The sequence below is a fragment of the Schistocerca piceifrons genome, chromosome 2 (assembly GCF_021461385.2).
Source record: "Schistocerca piceifrons isolate TAMUIC-IGC-003096 chromosome 2, iqSchPice1.1, whole genome shotgun sequence".
In the NCBI taxonomy this organism is placed as follows: Eukaryota; Metazoa; Arthropoda; class Insecta; order Orthoptera; family Acrididae; genus Schistocerca; species Schistocerca piceifrons.
The window spans coordinates 119,249,880-119,269,638 of NC_060139.1; the positions used below are offsets into that span (position 1 = coordinate 119,249,880).

Sequence of the window (19,759 nt, forward strand, 5' to 3'; positions counted from 1 at the left end):
CGCTAGTTGTATGGGTGTTGAGGTTATGTGTGTTCATAGAATGTAGCCAAACTGAAATATGAAATGGGAAACGGAGAATAATGTTCGGTTTTTGGATATCTATGCACTGCATAGGTGTTTGTGGGATTTCAGTGATGCTGATTTCAAAAATAAGTAACATATTGCTGCTGCTGAGACCGTCATGTGCGATTATAACATAGCTGCTTTGACAATGTCTGAGGTGCAGTGCAAAATTTATTGAGTTAGGAGCACATATACAACTGAATTAAGAAAAATACAAGCAAGTGTAATTCTAGCTGTGGCAATGCTCTCGTCTAGAGGACGGCCACGCTGGTCAGCTCTTTGTTAAAGAATATTGTTGACAGGAGGGAAGGCTATACATATTCAAGAAGCTGCATTCATTATTCATCTATTTGAAACGTCGCTGCAGTGCTCCCAATTCACATATGTTAGAATTTTGAAATATTGGCACTGTACAGATCTATCTTCAAGGGAGTAGTTTGCAAACCATTCTCTTCTTAATGGGGCCTGCTTCGAATAATTATTGTTGCTAATGTTAAAAATTATTACCTTTAATGTTAATAACAATTGGTGTTAATGAAACAGCGTCATCACCAACTAAAAGCGTATCTTATGGCATGCCTATTGTCCTCGATTGTAATGCACGCAATATGATGCGTAATTTCAGTTCTGCCTATAGTGCTTCGTGCATTACAGTACCTTTATTCCTTATCGCATAATTAACTCTATTTAGAAGAAATTTGAACAGTTCTGGTTACATTCAACGATAATTAAAAGAACTTCTTGGATCTTCCGTTATAAATTATTTCAGCAAGAATGCTGAGCAACCGAGCTGACGTCTTTTCTTCATCCAGTCACGAATCGAAACACGTTTCTTATTTTTTTTTCTTACGCAGCGATTCAAACCCAACAAGCTTTAATTCCATCACAACTCGTGCGACGTGCATCTGGCAAAACTTTCATTTCACGACTCAGGGACCCACAAAACGACGAAACTGAAGTGTATACTGGTGTCGCCGTGTCTACAGTCATATATGAAACCACTTGCGTGCAACCCATTCCACGCAACGAGTGGTGCAACCCAATGTCGTCGTGTAAACTAGGAGTAAGTACTTCCCCGTATGCCCGACAAGCAGCTCGAAGATTCGTAGGTTCCGAACGCCGAGGCCTGCGTGGTCGACAGTCAGAACACCCACACTGCCATCCGAGTGTTGGAAACGACATCCATCGGTGGAACGGTGAATAAGACGTTCGCACGCTGCTTCATCGACAAATTTCAGGTAAACTATGCTGGAGACGATCGAAAGATGTACACCGAGAAGTTCCTGTGGATCGACGTGCCTTACTTCACGCAGGAAACGTTTTACTTCGCATACCTTAGGTCGTGCGTACTGGGCGTGGAACGTTAATTTTATTGTGGCTTTTCTGTACGAAAGAGCCATTGCCGATCGAGGTGATCTGTTTACACTCCAATGCCACTCACTACCCGCGTGAATAAACAACGGCCAGCTCGCGGAGCGCAGCACGGAGCCTCGCGCGCGTCCGTTTCGCAACACGGCCGACTGGACCACAGTGCCCAGTCTATAATTCCCGTAATAGCAACCAACACTCCCATCAGATTACTACCATCAGTATGACCAGCTTAAGTGAAGTTCTTACCAATCTGACAACACTCAGTTTATTGTACTTTAGCCGCAAGCAGGGTTATCCCTACAAGCCTTATGACACTCGCTCTACAAGCGCTTTTTATGCAATTAACACTTTGTGACTCGAGTTTTCCATTACTGGTTGGTTACCTGCGACCGTCCGTAATTTAAAATTATCCTCTGATTATGGAAGTAATTTCATTTCCACAAATTAATGGCTTTTATTCCCCATTGCATACCACGTGCATATTCGCGACCGTCCATAATTTAAAAAAGAATCCCCTGATCATGCAAGTAATTTCAGTTCCGCAAATTAATAGCTTTTATTCCCGACTGCATACCGCGTGCATATTCGCGATCCTCTCTTTGAGTAGGCTCGGCGGTACTCTAAATATTCCGCAGTATTACAAAACTAATTCATGTTAACAGAATCGTCCGTCGGTTCTTGGTAGAACAACATTATAATAAATGAAAAGCAAGAGTTTGCTTTTGTTCTACAATATTACTTTTATTGTTAACCGGTTTTCGGCTTACAAGGCCATCTTCAGACATTTACCGAGTATTATCCCCAAAGAAGTTACAATGTTTGCAAGCAACTCTGGAAGAGAAATATCACGTCTAGACTGAATTAGAAACATACAGTAAGTAACATCTTTGATAGTGTGGTGGTAATGCAGTGAAAAAGTAAAAATTGAACAGTACGTAAATAACAATGGAGTAAACAGGAAAACCTTTAGCACAAAATAGGAATAGCATGTCTACATAAGTTTCTATTAATAAACAAAACTAATAAAATAAAATTAGTACTAGACAAGGCTGCATCAGGAGGTATGAAACGTGGAGAGTGATACACAACCAATTAAAAGAAGAGACAGTTATCATTGTAAATACATAAGAAACTTAAGCAATATCAATAAGATAAACAGAAATAAATAAATGCAGGAAAATGGAGGCGTTTGAGGGAACCTACAGTAAATGCAATCTTTGAGAGTGTGGTGGTACTGCATTTTGACATTAACATTACAATCAAAACAGTGGCTGTGTAACAGTTTTCATTAAATAAATGAGCAAAGTAAAATATGAACAGTATTTGATGAGACAACTACGAGGGATGTTAAACATGGACAGTAATACAAGTACCAGCTAAAAGAAAGCCTTAACTATTGAAACTACAGTCTGTATGGAATACAAAGACAACTTCAACAAAACAACTTAATGAATACAGGAAAATGGGAATATGTAGGAAGAGACAGTGTGGGAAGTAATGAACAGCAGAGATCATTATATGAAGTTTAGGAGAGGGGAAGTGTTGAACTGTGTCTGGTCATTTAAGATTAGATCTGGACTGTGAGCAAGATGTTTGTTAATTTCGAGGGCTTCCAGCGGGTTAAGTTTAAGGCCTTTGTTTGCTAAGTGAAGTACACGGGGCACTGGGTGGTAGCTGTGACCCTCACCCAGTACATGCTCAGCTAATGCAGAGTCTGAATTCTGCAACCTCCAGCTGCGTTCATGTTCAGCCAGCCTAGTTGATGTCTCTCTGCCAGACTGAACTAATTCACTTTATACGCAGTGCACGTTCACGTGGGACCTGTCCTGTTACACAGCTCGGGCTCGAATGACTACTTAGCGCCGGTTTCTACATAGGGTACAGTATTCAGACTATGTTTCGGCTGTGCTCGGAAGTATGGAATCGCGAGTAAATTCGTCTTATTAACTTTTCATAGACGTCAGGTACCTCGTTTTCGCATAGCTTGCTGTGTCGCTTCTGGGTGCATGTAGTGCGCCTGTTGTGTTGTAGGCTGTGGGGTGGGAGAGCGATTCCGCGACAGCTGACAGGTGCGCAGCTGGAACAAAGTACGTCATATGGAAACTACGAGGGTGAGTCAAATGGAAACCTTAAATTTGTAATAACAAATCGAAATTTCGCGCCGTTATCCTGTAAGTTGGTAAGCGTGCTACAAACAGCGCGCAGAATGGCCTGTAGGTGGCAGCATAGTGCAGATGCACACACACCGTCGCAGTATCTGTATAAAGATGGCCGCCCCACTTGCGACTTGCGTTCTGTTATTCGGTTTTTGAGTAGTGAAGGCGTGAAACCTATTGAAATTCATCGACGAATGAAGGTTCAGCACGGTGATGCATGTTTGTCACAGCAGCAAGTCTACGAATGGAGTCGGAAGTTAGCAAATGATGTAACTTCAGTGGAAGATGCTTGTCGTCCAGGTCAGGCACAACGAGTTGTGACTCCACAGAACATTGCAGCAGTTAAAGCCATAGTGAAGGAAAACCGCCGAGTGACACTGAATGAGATTGCAGCACGTTTACAGATTAGTCATGGGTCAGCACACCACATTGTGAAACTGGAGCATATCATGCACAAAGTGTCTGCAAGATGGGTCCACGGCAGCTGACTCCTTAAATGAGAGAACGACGAGTTGATGCTTGTGAAGAACCTCTTTGGCGCTTTGAACGAGAAGGCGATGGCTTCCTTGCGAGAATCGTTACTGGGGACGAAACCTGGGTTCACTTCCACCAACCGGAAACGAAGAGAGCGAGCAAGGAATGGCGCCATTCCTCATCACCAAAGCCAAAGAAGTTTCGAACAGAACCATCAGCAGGGAAGGTTATGCTGACTCTCTTTTGGAACGAAAAAGGCGTCATTTTGGAGCCCTACATGCCTAGAGGGACCACTGTCACCAGTGCATCATACACAGATCTCCTAAAAAATCATCTGCGGCCTGCAATCAAATCAAAGCGACGTGGATTGCTGTCAGCAGGTGTCCTTTTGCAACATGACAATGCAAGGCCCCGCACTGCCCGTACAACAGTTACAACAATCACAGACCTGCATTTTGAGTGTCTTCCTCATCCACCATACTCACCAGACCTTGCCCCAAGTGATTTCCGTATGTTTGGACCACTCAAAGACGCAATGGGAGGAAAGAAGTTCCGTTCTGGTGAAGTGGTACGCCATGCGGTGCATGAGTGGTAGCGCGGACTACCAAAAGAATTTTTTTCTAAAGGAAAGTATGCACTTTGTAAGTACTGGAGGGCTTGGATTGAACGTGGGGGAGATTATGTTGAAAAGTGATACAGCTTTGTATTTAAGGTTTTCATTTGACTCACTCTCGCACATCAAGGGGTCAGTACGCCGCCAGTTGCGAGTCGTTTGGTGTTCGGCTCTTTAATCTCTGAGCGAACTGCTATGAATCTCTCTCGAACACACGTGTCATGTCTTGACTTCGTACTGGGCTCTGCGTGTTTTTCTTAAACATTGATGAAGAGCTCGTAATACTTCTTCAGTAACATCCGGAACTCTATGATATGGCACACAAAGATTACAATACTCTGTCAACGAGGATATATGCAGGTTCATCGGCGAGAAGCTTAACAGATCCAGTAATTATATGATATGTTTTCCTGTTCGCGTTACCTTTTGTTGTAACTGCTGAAGGTAATAGTGATATTATTTTTCAGATTTAGCTATAATGTTGCTTACTTGTAGGTGACGAGTGCAGAAGCTGATGGGAGCTACTGAATTTGTATTTTACTCGAGTTCCTGCCAGAACCAAAACCATATGTGGCCAGGCTGCAAAGAAGAAGATGAAATGCAGTTTTTAATTCTGTTTCTTCAAAACGGTGGGACTTTTACCAACGTTAAAATTTTCCTACATGATAATGTAAACGGCGAAGAAAACGACTATGTTGAAGTAATTCTATCCTTGGCGGATCGCATTACTCCCTCTCCTGCAAGCTTTACAACATCAAGGCGTGCTGACCAGATAAAAAAGCCAAAGGGCGATAGAGAGCACTGGGTGCACTCGACTGCAAATTGTCGCTCATGTCGGCACCAATGACTCCTACCGTCTGGGTTCAGAGGTCATCCTCAGTTCATACAGGCGGTTGACGGAACTGGTGAAGGCGGGAAGCCTCGTTCGCGGGGTGGGATCTGAGCTAACTATTTGTAGTGTCGTTCCCAGAACCGATGACGGTCCTCTGGTTTGGAGCCGAGTGGAAGGCTTAAACCTGAGGCTCGGACGATTCTGTGGAGATCTGGGCTGCAAATTTCTCGACCTCCGCTATCAGGTGGAGAAATGTAGGGTCCACCTGAATAGGTCAGGCGTGCACTACACGCAGGAAGTGGCTACAATGGTAGCGGAGTACGTGTGGAGTGCACTAGCGGGTTTTTTAGGTTAGAGAATTCCCTCCCTAGGCCCGACAAGACGCCTCCTGAGACGCGACAAGGTGGTAGTAGGCAAAACGCAACAGGGAATAACAATATTAATGTGGTAATAGTAAACTGCAGGTGCGTCTATAGAAAGGTCCCAGAACTACTCTCATTAATAAACGGTCACAATGACGATATATACTAGCGGCGGAAAGTTGGCTGAAACCAGATGTAAACAGTAATGAAATTCTAAATTCAGATTGGAATGTATACCGCAGAGGCAGGCTGGACAGTGAAGGGCGAGGCGTGTTTATAGCGATAAAAAGTGCAATAGTATCGAAGGAGCCGACCGTAGTGGCCGAGCGGTTGTAGGCGCTTCAGTCTGGAACCACGCGACCGCTACGGTCGCAGGTTCGAATCCTGCCTCGGGCATGGATGTGTGTGATGTCCTTAGGTTAGTTAGGTTTAAGTAGTTCTGAGTTCTAGGGGACTGATGGCCTCAGATGTTAAGTTCCATAGTCGTCAGAGCCATTTTTTTGAAGTATCGAAGGAAATTGACGGAGATCCGAAATGTGAAATAATTTGGGTGAAGGTCACAGTTAAAGCAGGCTCAAACATGGTAATTGGATGTCTCTATAGGCCCCCTGGCTCAGCAGCTGTTGTGGCAGAGCACCTGAAGGAAAATTTGGAAAATATTTCTAGTAGGTTTCCCGAGCATCTTATAGTTCTGGATGGAGATTTTAATTTACCAGATGTTGACTGGGAGACTCAGACGTTTATAACGGGTGGCAGGGAAAAGAATCCAGTGAAATTTTTTTAAGTGCATTGTCTGAAAACTTCCTTGAGCAGTTAAACAGAGAACCGACTCGTGGCGATAACATATTACACCTTCTGGTGACAAACAGACCCGAACTATTTGAAACAGTTAACGCAGAACAGGGAATCAGCGATCATAAAGCGGTTACTGCATCGATGATTTCAGCCGTAAGTAGAAATATTAAAAAAGGTAGGAAGATTTTTCTGTTTAGCAAAAGTGACAAAAAGCAGATTTCGGAGTACTTGACGGCTCAACACAAAAGTTTTGTCTCAAGTATAGATAGTGTTGAGGATCAGTGGACAAAGTTCAAAACCATTGTACAATATGCGTTAGATGAGTATGTGCCAAGCAAGATCGTAAGAGATGGAAAAGAGCCACCGTGGTACAACAACCGAGTTAGAAAACTGCAAAGGGAACTTCACAGCAAACATAAACATAGCCAAAGCCTTGCAGACGAACAAAAATTACACGAAGCGAAATGTAGTGTGAGGAGGGCTATGCGAGTGGCGTTCAATGAATTCGAAAGTAAAGTTCTATGTACTGACTTCGCAGAAAATCCTAAGAAATTTTGGTCTTATGTCAAAGCGGTAGGTGGATCAAAACGAAATGTCCAGACACTCTGTGACCAAAATGGTACTGAAACAGAGGATGACAGACTAAAGGCCTAAATACTAAATGTCTTTTTCCAAAGCTGTTTCACAGAGGAAGACTGCACTGTAGTTCCTTCGCTAGATTGTCGCACATATGACAAAATGGTAGATATCGAAATAGATGACAGAGGGGATAGAAAAACAATTAAAATCGCTGAAAAGAGGAAAGGCCGCTGGACCTGATGGGATACCAGTTCGATTTTACACGGAGTACGCGAAGGAACTTGGCCCCCCCCCCACCCCCCTTCTTGCCGCGGTGTACTGTAGGTCTCTAGAAGAGCGTAGCGTTCCAAAAGATTGGAAAAGGGCACAGGTCATCCCCGTTTTCAAGAAGGGACGTCGAACAGATGTGCAGAACTATAGACCTATATCTCTAACGTCGATCAGTTGTAGAATTTTGGAACACGTATTATGCTCGAGTATAATAACTTTTCTGGAGACTAGAAATCTGCTCTGTAGGAATCAGCATGGGTTTCGAAAAAGACGATCGTGTGAAACCCAGCTCGCGCTATTCGTCCAGAAGACTCAGAGGGCCGTAGACACGGGTTCCCAGCTAGATGCCGTGTTTCTTGACTTCCGCAAGGCGTTTGATACAGTTTCCCACAGTCGTTTAATGAACAAAGTAAGAGCATATGGACTATCAGACCAATTGTGTGATTGGACTGAAGAGTTCCTAGATAACAGAACGCAGCATGTCATTCTCAATGGAGAGAAGTCTTCCGAAGTAAGAGTGATTTGAGGTGTGCCGCAGGGGAGTGTCGTAGGACCGTTACTATTCACAGTATATATAAATGACCTTGTGGTTAACATCGGAAATTCACTGAGTCTATTTGCGGGCGATGCTGTAGTATATCGAGAGGTTGTAACAATGGAAAATTGTACAGTAATGCAGGAGGACCTGCAACGAATTGACGCATGGTGCAGGGAATGGCAATTGAATCTCAATGTAGACAAGTGTAATGTGCTGCGAATACATAGAAAGAAAGATCCTTTATCATTTAGCTACAATATAGCAGGTCAGCAACTGGAAGCAGTTAATTCCATAAATTATCTGGGAGCAGGCATTAGGAGTGATTTAAAATGGATTGACCATGTAAAATTAATCGTCGGTAAAGCAGTTTCCAGACAGATTCATTGGAAGAATCCTAAGGAAATGCAATCCGAAAACAAAGGAAGTAGGTTACAGTATGCTTGTTCGCCCACTGCTTGAATACTGCTCAGCGGTGTGGTATCTGTACCAGATAGGGTTGATAGAAGAGATAGAGAAGATCCAACGGAGAGCAGCGCGCTTCGTTACAGGATCATTTAGTAATCGCGAAAGCGTTACAGAGATGATAGATAAACTCCAGTGGAAGGCTCTGCAGGAGAGACGCTCAGTAGCTCGGTACGGGCTTTTGTTGAAGTTTTGAGAACATACCTTCGCCGAGGAGTCATGCAGTATATTGCTCCCTCCTACGTATATCTCCCGAAGAGACCATGAGGATAAAATCAGAGAGATTAGAGCCAACACAGAGGCATACCGACAATCTTTCTTTCCACGAACAATACGAGACTGGAATAGAAGGGAGAACTGATAGAGGTACTCAAAGTACCCTCCGCCACACACCGTCAGGTGGCTTGCAGAATATGGATGTAGATGTAGATGAAGTGTTTTCAACCTCAGGAAGAAGGGACAGCAATAAATTGTTGCAATTAATAAAATTCATTCTAATGTATTTTACGAATTTCACAGTACCATCAGCGAGCCTACTAAATATCGTGTGGAATTCTTCTCTAACTCGGAATAAAGGCTGAACGTAGTAACAACGTTTCTTTCTTTCTCGCTCGTCTTCTCCTCAATAAAACTAAATATTTCCCGAGAGTCACAGCAACATCCTCGTCTGTTTGCTACTTTGATGACTGAACGCAGCTCGCACGCGGGATGTTAAGTGGGAATGCGCGCGACTCGACCCGGTAGGAGCACAGCCGAAGCACAGTCGGAACAATCGCAAGTGAAAACCGCCGCTTATGCGCCAAATCGAGCGGTGGGCGCCGAACTGCACCCTACGTGTACAATGGGGCTTTTCCGTGGACAACGCTAATTCGCTGGATCAAATATGGGATAGATCTGTCTAAGACAGGATCGATATCTGTACCATTAGAGGTAGACCGTACTATTCTTCATATAAGGAGAAATATGTACCAGCACATGTCGAAATTCGAAAGTGATATTGCTGTTTCCATTGTTCGGAACTTTAAGACTGTCGCGCAAATACGGAATCGATGGTTCACGGAGGGCCATACTCAACGCCATGCAGGATCGTACAGCCACGTTCGGATGAGTCCAGCTTGTGATGGACGTATACATGTGTGGAAGCCCGTGGAGAACGAACTGTACCAGATTGCATTCGTCTTCGTCCTATGGCTCTGGTTGCCTGGCGTTATGGTATAAGGTGCTATTGGATACACAATACGATCACCTCTGGTTCGCACAGCATAGCCGGTAATTTAGGCAAAGGTTGTTGCATTTCTGGCATGTTAGTGTCAGTGGCTCTGCACTGACTTCGAGGTCGCCGTTGCATTATCTTTCAACAAGGTACTGCAAGACCACGTATTGCCCGTGCTGACCTGGCCCACCTCAGTACATACGTGTTCGAATGTTGCCCTTGCCAGAACGATCTCCATATCTCTCATCCATTGAAAACATCTGGTCATGGACTGCCGAGAATGACACGCCACAACTCTGCAGCCACTACGATTTATGAACTCTGGTGCACAGCTTTAAGTAGCATGGAATTGTATACACGTGTCATCTAAGACCAAATACGAGCAACTAATTGGAAGTCTGTAGCGAAGAAACAAAGGGAAATATGCAGTTTTATCTAGGTCTAGTTTTCAGATACGCAATGCTAGCTCACTTGGAGAAGGATGTGCGTAGAAAACAAACACAATTTGTTGATTAAACTGTCTTGTCATTCGTCTGAATGGAAGTGGGCTGCGTGGTGGTTGCAGAAGTGTTTTAAAATCGATATTCTTTAAGAACTGATTTGTTTTGCTCTCCCTGTGAGAAGGCGAGTTGTCATAACTGGAACACAACTCCACTCAATAACACCCACTGCTTCTTTTAAACTCAATATTCTGAAGACAAACTACAGCATATCAGCCGCCGGTTATAGTTCGGCTCTCATTTGTGATTTTAAGTAATTTGCAATTCGCAGCAATGAAATCGCACTCTCTTTTGTTAGGTGAGCATTACTTGGAAAGTTTCACACCAATAATTGCCGTTTCATATCTTTCTCAAAATTGGTGCGGCTGTGTTTCGCCAACAGCTACTCTACTGAATATCGAATATCAGCTACAAGAATTTTGACTATCGAGTCTGAGCTTTTTATTCCTGTACCGTATGGAGTGGTATCCACTGACTGGAAAGCTATTCAAAATGAGTACTGCTGGAAGGTCAAGTGAACTTTTATTACCAACGGAATTTCTTTCGTATCTGAATTTATTAAGCCATGGAATGATCGTGACATCAAAGGAAAATAATCCCAAATTCTAGCTGCATTCATTCGACTCGTTGGTGGCGCAGTGGCTAGCACACTGGACTCGCATTCGGGAGGACGATTTAGGTTTTCCATGATTTCCATAAATCGCTCCAGGCAAATGCCGGGATGGTTCCTGTGAAAAGGCACGGCCGACTTCCTTCTCCGTCCTTCCTTAATCCGATGAGACCGATGACCTCGCTGTCTGGTCTCCTTCCCCAAACAAACAAACAAACAAACAAACAACCATTCGACTCGTTGGTTTTCAAAAGACTCACTTTGTAATAAATTAGTGTAATCTTTCCGTTTGAATGTTAAGAATGACAGCCACTGAATGTCGTTGGCGGCGCGACGGAAGAAGCCCTACCATTGTTTCGAATATCCAGATGTGATTGAAACCCGCATCAACAGATGAGGCTATAACGTGCTGCTATAGCGTCCTAGTGTACGGCAATGGATCGCAGCTCTCACATTCGCAAACATTCCAAGACGCCCCTCACATACGCTTGTTAATTTTTTCGTGAACAGAGCTAAAAAAAGCCGCGTATAGAAACGCCTGCAGCATCCGTTCACTGTTAAAAGGTTTTGTTTCTGGGCAAGCTGCAGGTCTTGTCTCCCGTCTTGTCTTCTCGTTCGGCACCATCGACCCACTTGCATTGTTGAGTTTGTTATACTACTCAATCCGAAGTCTTGTTGACGGGACAAAACGCCGTGTTATGAAATACATGTGCGGCCATGTGTCGGTTAAATCTCAAGTGTAGCACGGGCCACTTTTGGTAATGACGTGTCCTTCTCGTGGGAATGCCCAGCTCAGCACTCTGTTTGCTCCTCTCAGAAAAGAACGAATTAAATAAGTTACCAGCGCTGTATTAAGGTTCTTCTTTCTATTTTCGCTGACATTTCTGCTTTCACTGTCAGTTTAATTAACTACGCACAAGGCCACTAACACGTATGTGCCGTGGGGCCTCAGGTGAAATGAACTAATATTTTAGGTGTATTATGATACTTCCACGTAATATGTGAATGTAACGTCCGATAAAATTTTGTTGCATTAAAATTTTACTGCACGAACACATTTTATGCACATTCACTTTTGCATTGCACGTGGCGTGAATCAAATATTGGTGGGGCCCGCGGTTCTTAGCTGTATTTTATAATACTATGTGTCTAGTAAGTAACGGCCGAATCCTAAAACTTCAGCTAACGTAAATAGAGTCTCAAGGGTATAGTTTCCCTGCTCAGTAAGAAACAACAATACTTACAGAGAGTGTAATATTTTAAAATGTGCTTAATTGTGAATTTCGCCGTAGGCTAAATAAAGTTGGCCGCTTACCTCTGGAGAGCAGTAGATCGGCTCTACAGGGTTAGAGGATGAGAGAGGCGGAATGTTTTAGTGTTTGTCTCCCATTTCTGAAAACTCGTAAGTGTGCGTCACTCGTCCGATCAGCTGCTGTGATATAAATTTTGACACTGAAGTAACATGGATTCCTGATAAATGCAGCACAGATACTATTATGAATCAGTCATTCGCACAGATGGTAAAACCAATAACAACACTTCACCACGCAAATAGTCTCACAACTGCCAGATCACCGAGGTTGGCAGCAATCTGAAACAGAGCACAGTCAGTACGAGCTATTCTGAACGGTCCGACTTAGATCATCACTTATCTTGCGCCTACTATAGCCTGCCTGTTGGAGGCTCATAATATTCTAATTTATGTAGGTTACCAATTACCAACAACGTCGGTAGATACGCGGTCCGAAGTCTCGCCCCACAATGTCAGTATTAGCTCTTGAGAAAAAAGTTTGACGCCCACTGCACTAAAGCTTCGCGTCGCTATTGACTGTTACTAGCTCCAGCCCCATTGTAAGGAAAAAAACTACTGTTTAGGAATAATGAGTCTTTAAATTATAAAACTGAAATACAATAATTTTTGGGCTGCTACCTACCAATACCACGAAGCCACTGGCACTGACCACATTCTCAGTATTTTCTTACTTTTGTGTTTACAAACTGTAAGTTGTGAAGGTAAAGGTAACCACTATTCCAGGTTCTTACCGGCGAGCAGGTGCTGACTAGAACAAACCTTATTGAAACTGATTATAAGCTGTGCAGCACACAAAGCGAGAGAACTCACTTTGCACTGACCGCAGGCGAATAGACGAAATGAGTGTCCGCACACAGATTTTGCCATGCTTCCTTTAAACAGACCGCTTTGACAAGTGAGTTTGCGTAAAGGCAGTATTTGTGATCTCTTTCCTGCGTCACACTTTCCACTTTTTGTTAAGTCAACAGCTTTGTTTTACAGTACTATTTATATCATTTGTGCAGTCGTATATAGTCCTTCCATTTTCCTGCCAGAGAACCACAGCTCTAGTTCAGCAATAAATGCTTACAGGCCAGTTGGTTAAAAGTGCTAGTCAATGAATCTGCCTTGCGAGTAGCCGAATGATGTTGATTTCAAGATAGTGACTGATAATTTGCACACAAAATAACGTGACCTGTAGCTGCCCAGACGGCGCTGAAGGTGAGAGGACAATGGTAATGGTGGGAGCTCTCTTGTGGACCGCCAGGAAGCAGTAGGGGAAGGTGCAATTTGGGAGCTGTAACCTATGCGCTAATGTATATCTTGTAAGCTATAGCTAGCGTGTCTGCAAACGACTGTATTGAGAGGTTATGTCAGTGAGACTAATAATTCAACAAATATTGGCATTCACCATCAGTAGTTTCCCACAAGAGTACCGAAAAAGAAATGGTCACAGAAACAAAGGCACTTTAAACAGTGAGTTCCATGGCTGTACAGAAACACACAGTAACGGCCTTCATAGAGCAGTACATAAGAAAACCCATTATCACAAGAGTGCAAGATATCAACCCAGAATTCTTTATAGTGCTCTTTCCTTAAAATTTAAACAGGCACCAAAGTTGTCCAGTTTAGAAATGAGCATAGAAAACGTTAATAAGTGAAAGTGTTTGCAGTGTTAGAGAATACATGAACTTTCAGAAGGACGGCAGACCTACATCTACCTCATAACTCAAGTTGCATTTAGCCATGTGTCACTGGGTGTACTGACTGGCTGATGCATCAGCTTACTGCAGAAGTTGGTTGTTCGTAACTAACGGTGTTCTTATCTAGTGCTGCTTAAGGCAGTGCCAGTGATATGATATGATATGAAATGAGTATGACATGAAAACTGTAATTTACTCATTTTTATGCATGCATGAAAATTAATTAAACTGCCAGTATAGAGTATTAAATTAAATATTTCTTGTTTCTATCCAATACTGTATGTACAGTAAATATGTGATTTACTATTGTATTTAATTACTTTATTGTATTATTGCAAATTCATGTATATTTTTCGTGAGATATTTGTCCCGACCACTCTGTATATATATATTTGGTCCGTTGATCGTGACCGGGCCAAATATCTCACGAAATAAGCGTCAAACGAAAAAACTACAAAGAACGAAACTTGTCTAGCTTGAAGGGGGAAACCAGACGGCGCTATGGTTGGCACGATAGATGGCACTACCATAGGTCAAACGGGTATCAACTGCGTTTTGTTAAATAGGAACCCCCATTTTTATTACATATTCGTGTAGTACGTAAAGAAAAATGAATGTTTTAGTTGGACCACTTTTTTCGCTTTGTGATAGATGGCACTGTAATAGTCACAAACATATGGCTCACAATTTTAGACGAACAGTTGGTAACTGGTAGGTTTTTTAAATTAAAATACAGAACGTAGGTACGTTTGAACATTTTATTTCGGTTGTTCCAATGTGATACATGTACCTTTGTGAAATTATCAGTTCTGAGAACGCATGCTGTTACAGTGTGATTACCTGTAAATACCACATTAATGCAATAAATGCTCAAAATAATGTCCGTCAACCTCAATGCATTTAGCAATACGTGTAACGACATTCCTCTCAACAGCGAGTAGTTCGCCTTCCTTAATGTTCGCACATGCATTGACAATGCGCTGGCGCATATTGTCAGGCGTTGTCCGTGGATCACGATAGCAAATATCCTTTAACTTTCCCCACAGAAAGAAATCCGGGGATGTCAGATCCGGTGAACGTGCGTGCTTCGACGACCAATCCACCTGTCATGAAATATGCTATTCAATACCACTTCTATCGCTCGCTAGCTATGTGCCGGACATTCATCACGTTGGAAGTACTTCACCATTCTGTCACGCAGTGAAAAATCTTGTAGTAACATCGGTAGAACATTACGTAGGAAATCAGCATACATTGCACCATTTAGATTGCCATCGATAAAATGGGGGCCAATTATCCTTCCTCCCATAATGCCGCACCATACATTAACCCGACAAGGTCGCTGATGTTCCACTTGCCGCAGCCATCGTGGATTTTCCGTTGCACAATAGTGCATATTATACCGGTTTTCGTTACAGCTGTTGGTGAATGGCGCTTCGTCGCTAAATAGAACGCGTGCAAAAAATCTGTCATCATCCCGTAATTTCTCTTGTGCCCAGTGGCAGAACTGTACGACGTTCAAAGTCGTCGCCATGCAATTCCTGGTGCATAAAAATATGGTACGGGTGCAATCGGTGTTGATGTAGCATTCTCAACACCGATGTTTTTGAGATTCCCGATTCTCGCGCAGTTTGTCTGCTACTGACGCGCGGATTAGCCGCGACAGCAGCTAAAACACCTACTTGGGCATCATCATTTGTTGCAGGCCGTGGTTGACGTTTCACATGTGTCTGGACACTTCCTCGCAGTGGCTAGCACAGTGGACTCGCATTCGGGAGGACGACGGTTCAATCCCGCGTCCGGCCATCCTGATTTAGGATTTCCGTGATTTCCCTAAATCGCTCCAGGCAAATGCCGGGATGGTTCCTTTGAAAGGGCACGGCCGAATTCCTTCCCTGCCCTCCCCTAATCCGATGAGACCGATGACCTCGCTGTCTGGTCTCCTCCCCCAAACAATCCAAACAAATGGACACTTCCTGTTTCCTTAAATAACATAACTATCCGGCGAACGGTCCGGACACTTGGATGATGTCCAGGATACCGAGCAGCTTACATAGCACACACCCATTGGGCATTTTGATCACAATAGCCATAATCAACACGATATCGACCTTTTCCGCAATTGGTAAACGGTCCATTTTAACACGGGTAATGTATCACGAAGCAAATACCGCCCGCACTGGCGGAATGTTACGTTTGTGACTATCACAAAGCGAAAAAGTGGTCCAACTAAAACATTCATATTTCTTTACGTATTACACGAATATGTAAAAAAAATGGGGGTTCCTATTTAAAAAAACGCAGTTGATATCTGTTTGATCTATGGCAGCGCCATCTAGCGGGCCAACCATAGCGCCATCTGGTTTCCCTCTTCAAGCTAGACAAGTTTCGTCTCTGTAGTTTTTTCGTTTGATGCTTATTTCGTGAGATATTTGGCCCAGTCACTATCAATGGACCACTCCGTATATCCTTTTATTCATTTCTTTCTCTATCAACACATGACAAATCCCATGTCATTGTATATGATAAAATGGATGTGCAATAATTATCAATAATAATAATATAATAATAATAATAATAATAACGGTTTAAAAGTATAACCTGCAAGACAAAGTCGCTTACTGCAATACTGACAATGTAAAATGAAGAGCTTATGTTACATAGGAATTATGTATCAGTTTCCTTAACCTGCTGGTCAATATTACCTCAATATAAAATTTTTGTCATGTCATTCCCTTAAGTTGTGAGGCATTGAGAAATAAGTTACTTGTTGCCATGTTTACCTCCTTCTTGTTTATTTTCTCTCTTGTATGGTTGGAACGGCTGGCAGTTCTTGCAACCCTCTGAAGAACACTTCTCAGTTATCTCTTAGCGAACGCAACGACAAACATACGTCACACTTGCAGCATGTGCGGTTACACAATCTGATGACGTTCTCTAAACTGATAACTACATTTTTAAATGCTTTTGCGTTTATCATTTTCAAAAAAAATAAAAGCTGAACATTCAGTTCTTATATACAGATCCACTAAAAAAAAGTCGTGCAGCCACTCTTAAATTTATCAAATAATGCAGTTATAAAATCATAAACTTTTACCGGTTCGGTGTAGATTAATTTCACTCAAAATGAAAATGAGTGCAAGCATCATTCCAACAATTCTCTAATTTAACAGAAGCAGATTATTTTGGTGTACGTGGAATTTCTCTACATAACAGCCAAGAAAAACAGTCAAGTATAATAAGCTAATTTCAAGAAAATGGAAAGAAAAGGAAAAAAAGAAGAAAGAAATTAGTTTGATGCTACTCTTTATCTGAAAGACACTCTTTTGCCTGTCTACATACATTTTGCTAGTTACAGAACTGGCTTTACTATACGTTTTATGTATGATTAATGAATGACTCAGTTTCTCAGTTCCTTATGCATAAAATATGTGAAAACGTGTTTTTTAATAATGCTACACATGAAACACAAAATATGTTGTATTTTATTAAACATCACATTGTAGGTATAGCATTTCTATGGAGTATCCTGTCAGTACTTGGAGGAAGATGGACACATTATAAACTTCAATACACAGTATTGATGTTTCACAATAATATTTATTTAATAATTCAGTAAAATCCTGGAACTGTACACCAGACTTTTTTACTAGGAATAGTGCTGTCCAGATTGTTTTCAGCAGTAATGACAAGATTCATCATTTAGAACAGACTGTAATTTATAGGATTTCCTGCGAACTGTGTGCCAAATTATGTGCAGGCCAATTAGGCACGAGTATAACTACGAGACAGAACGAGGACGAAAGGAGTTGGAGACTGAAAAAGAGAGATTCCACTTTTGCTGAACATACTCTGATTGTCATTCTTATGATTAAATATGATGTTTTCCATAAGAAACTAAAGGAATAAAACTTAGTGCAAAACTTCTCTAAATTCTTGCTATTAATAAACTACAATCAAAGATTTCTGACCTGGTCATTAATGACCAAATACAGTATCGTTATTCACCCTTATTGCAGTATCAGCAGGCAGTGAATATTTTTCTCGCCATCGCGTAATACTCTTGTTTTGACTTCCTCACCCACATCCCATAGACTTCTTTCTCTTCTCTGCACCCCCCCCCCCCCCTCCCCAATCCCCAAATCCTTTTCGGCCTGCTCACCGTGTTCGCCAATTTACCCTTCAAACATAGCACCCTGTGCCATTACTCAGTTACACGTTTTTTGTTTATATTTCTGTACATTTAAGCTTTGAGGATGAAGTAATATAAGATATATTTGGTCAGAGCTTCTCTGTGAATTATGCTTTTGTTTTGTGTATATTCATAAAACGTTACACAGCTTTGAGAAAAATCTTTATGCAACTATGAACTGTCAGTGATGTTGTGTAGACTATGTGTTTAGTATTAAATGATCTGACGATGACCCAGAAAGCTGGAAGCCTGTCCATAATGAACTATTAAATGAATACTATTTTCGAATATCAGTACTATGTATTCAGGTTTTTAATATAACATTTTTTTGTTATAAATAACGGAAAAGTAATGTAATTCTGCAGTTAAACGGTTTTAGAAGTTTGCAGGCAAAACAGACTCGCATGTGATAAGTAAGCTAAGGCAGAAATAGAGGCAATACATACAGTGTGTAATGTTCCAGTGGACATAGCTTTAATCACTTTTCTCTTGCAAAATACTGCATTTGTATCAGTGGGTCGAAGCAGCTTTAGTGACTATCAAATATTTGTTTTATTGAAATATTTACATAGCTTAAATAATTATGCCTTCATTACATTGCAGCTATTTCGCAGAATGGAAAGTAGTCCGGCGAGAACAGCTTTGAGTATTGTGTCTGAAGCCAATGAGAAATTCTGCTTCGACCTGTACAAAGTGAGTACTGTAAACATTATCACATACTTTTAGAGCATTGACTAACGTAGTAAAACAGCCTACAGACTGAAAGAAAACATTGTCGACTGGTGTAGATTACGTAGAAATGTTGTGCTAAAAGAAAACATTATCGAACAATAACTAAAATCGGTGTTAAATACTTAGCAAAGACGTGGAATGGTATGTTATTGCATTCCTTGAACATCTTAAGAAAAGAGGCTGGAGCAGGTGAATGTAGGTGGTGCCCATTTGTAGGACATACGTGGTCTATAAGTCAGCCCGTCTCCCATCACGATATCTTGTTTTTGCTGGACTGGAAGAGTGCAGGATAGCGTGAGCTCATCGGACATAATATTAGTCACTTTGGATTGCTGTACAAAGTGTAGAACTAGACTAGTACCATGCTCTCATGTGACTCTCAGTGGTGCTGAAATAGTGTGTACTCTTATGGAATCATCGCAGTAAGATGGGCTGACGTGGAGACACAGTGACAGAAAGCCCAAAAGGAGCTGTCACGTTTGGGTGTGCCCATAACCTCACCATAAATGAAGTTGCCCAGCGTGGCGGTGATCAATGCGGACTGCCAAGCGCGTTTACAAGGAACTCACAGCCAACCATGTAACGCATAGTAAGAACAGTGGTCGTAAAAACATCGTAACCGACAGGAACCGGAGACGTTTTTAGTATTTCCGTCTGTTGCGGTATCGATAACGTCCACGAGGCTGCGAGGGGCGCAACCGACGTTTCATCTGGGCTATACCTCTCGCACGAATCTAGGCCAGCCAGACGGCCAGTATTCTTTTGTTCTGTGCTACACGACACGCATCGATTCTCGTCATATAGCTACTCATACAACTATTCTGCTCTTTTTCTGGACCGTCAGCTTTTCGCTATCAGTATTGTTAAGCTCGTCGATACCATTTAAATGATATCGATATGTGGACAGCTATGTGTGTATTATCTTTGACTGTTTTTACATCTTTGTTCATGTATACTGTTGTGTTCAGTAATTCAGTTCCGTTTCGTCCATACTGATTGTGTG

The 19,759-nt window shown here is 42.2% G+C and overlaps 1 protein-coding gene across 3 annotated transcripts in view; it reads left to right on the forward strand.

Annotated features, from left to right (window-relative positions):
• Positions 1-19,759, forward strand: part of LOC124776961 (ovalbumin-related protein X-like) — a 109,848-nt gene that overhangs the window by 17,706 nt on the left and 72,383 nt on the right. For all 3 annotated transcript variants that reach the window (XM_047252197.1, XM_047252195.1, XM_047252198.1), the window contains exon 2: positions 18,628-18,717. In XM_047252197.1, the coding sequence (XP_047108153.1) occupies positions 18,628-18,717 (90 nt within the window). The remainder of the gene's footprint in view (positions 1-18,627; positions 18,718-19,759) is intronic.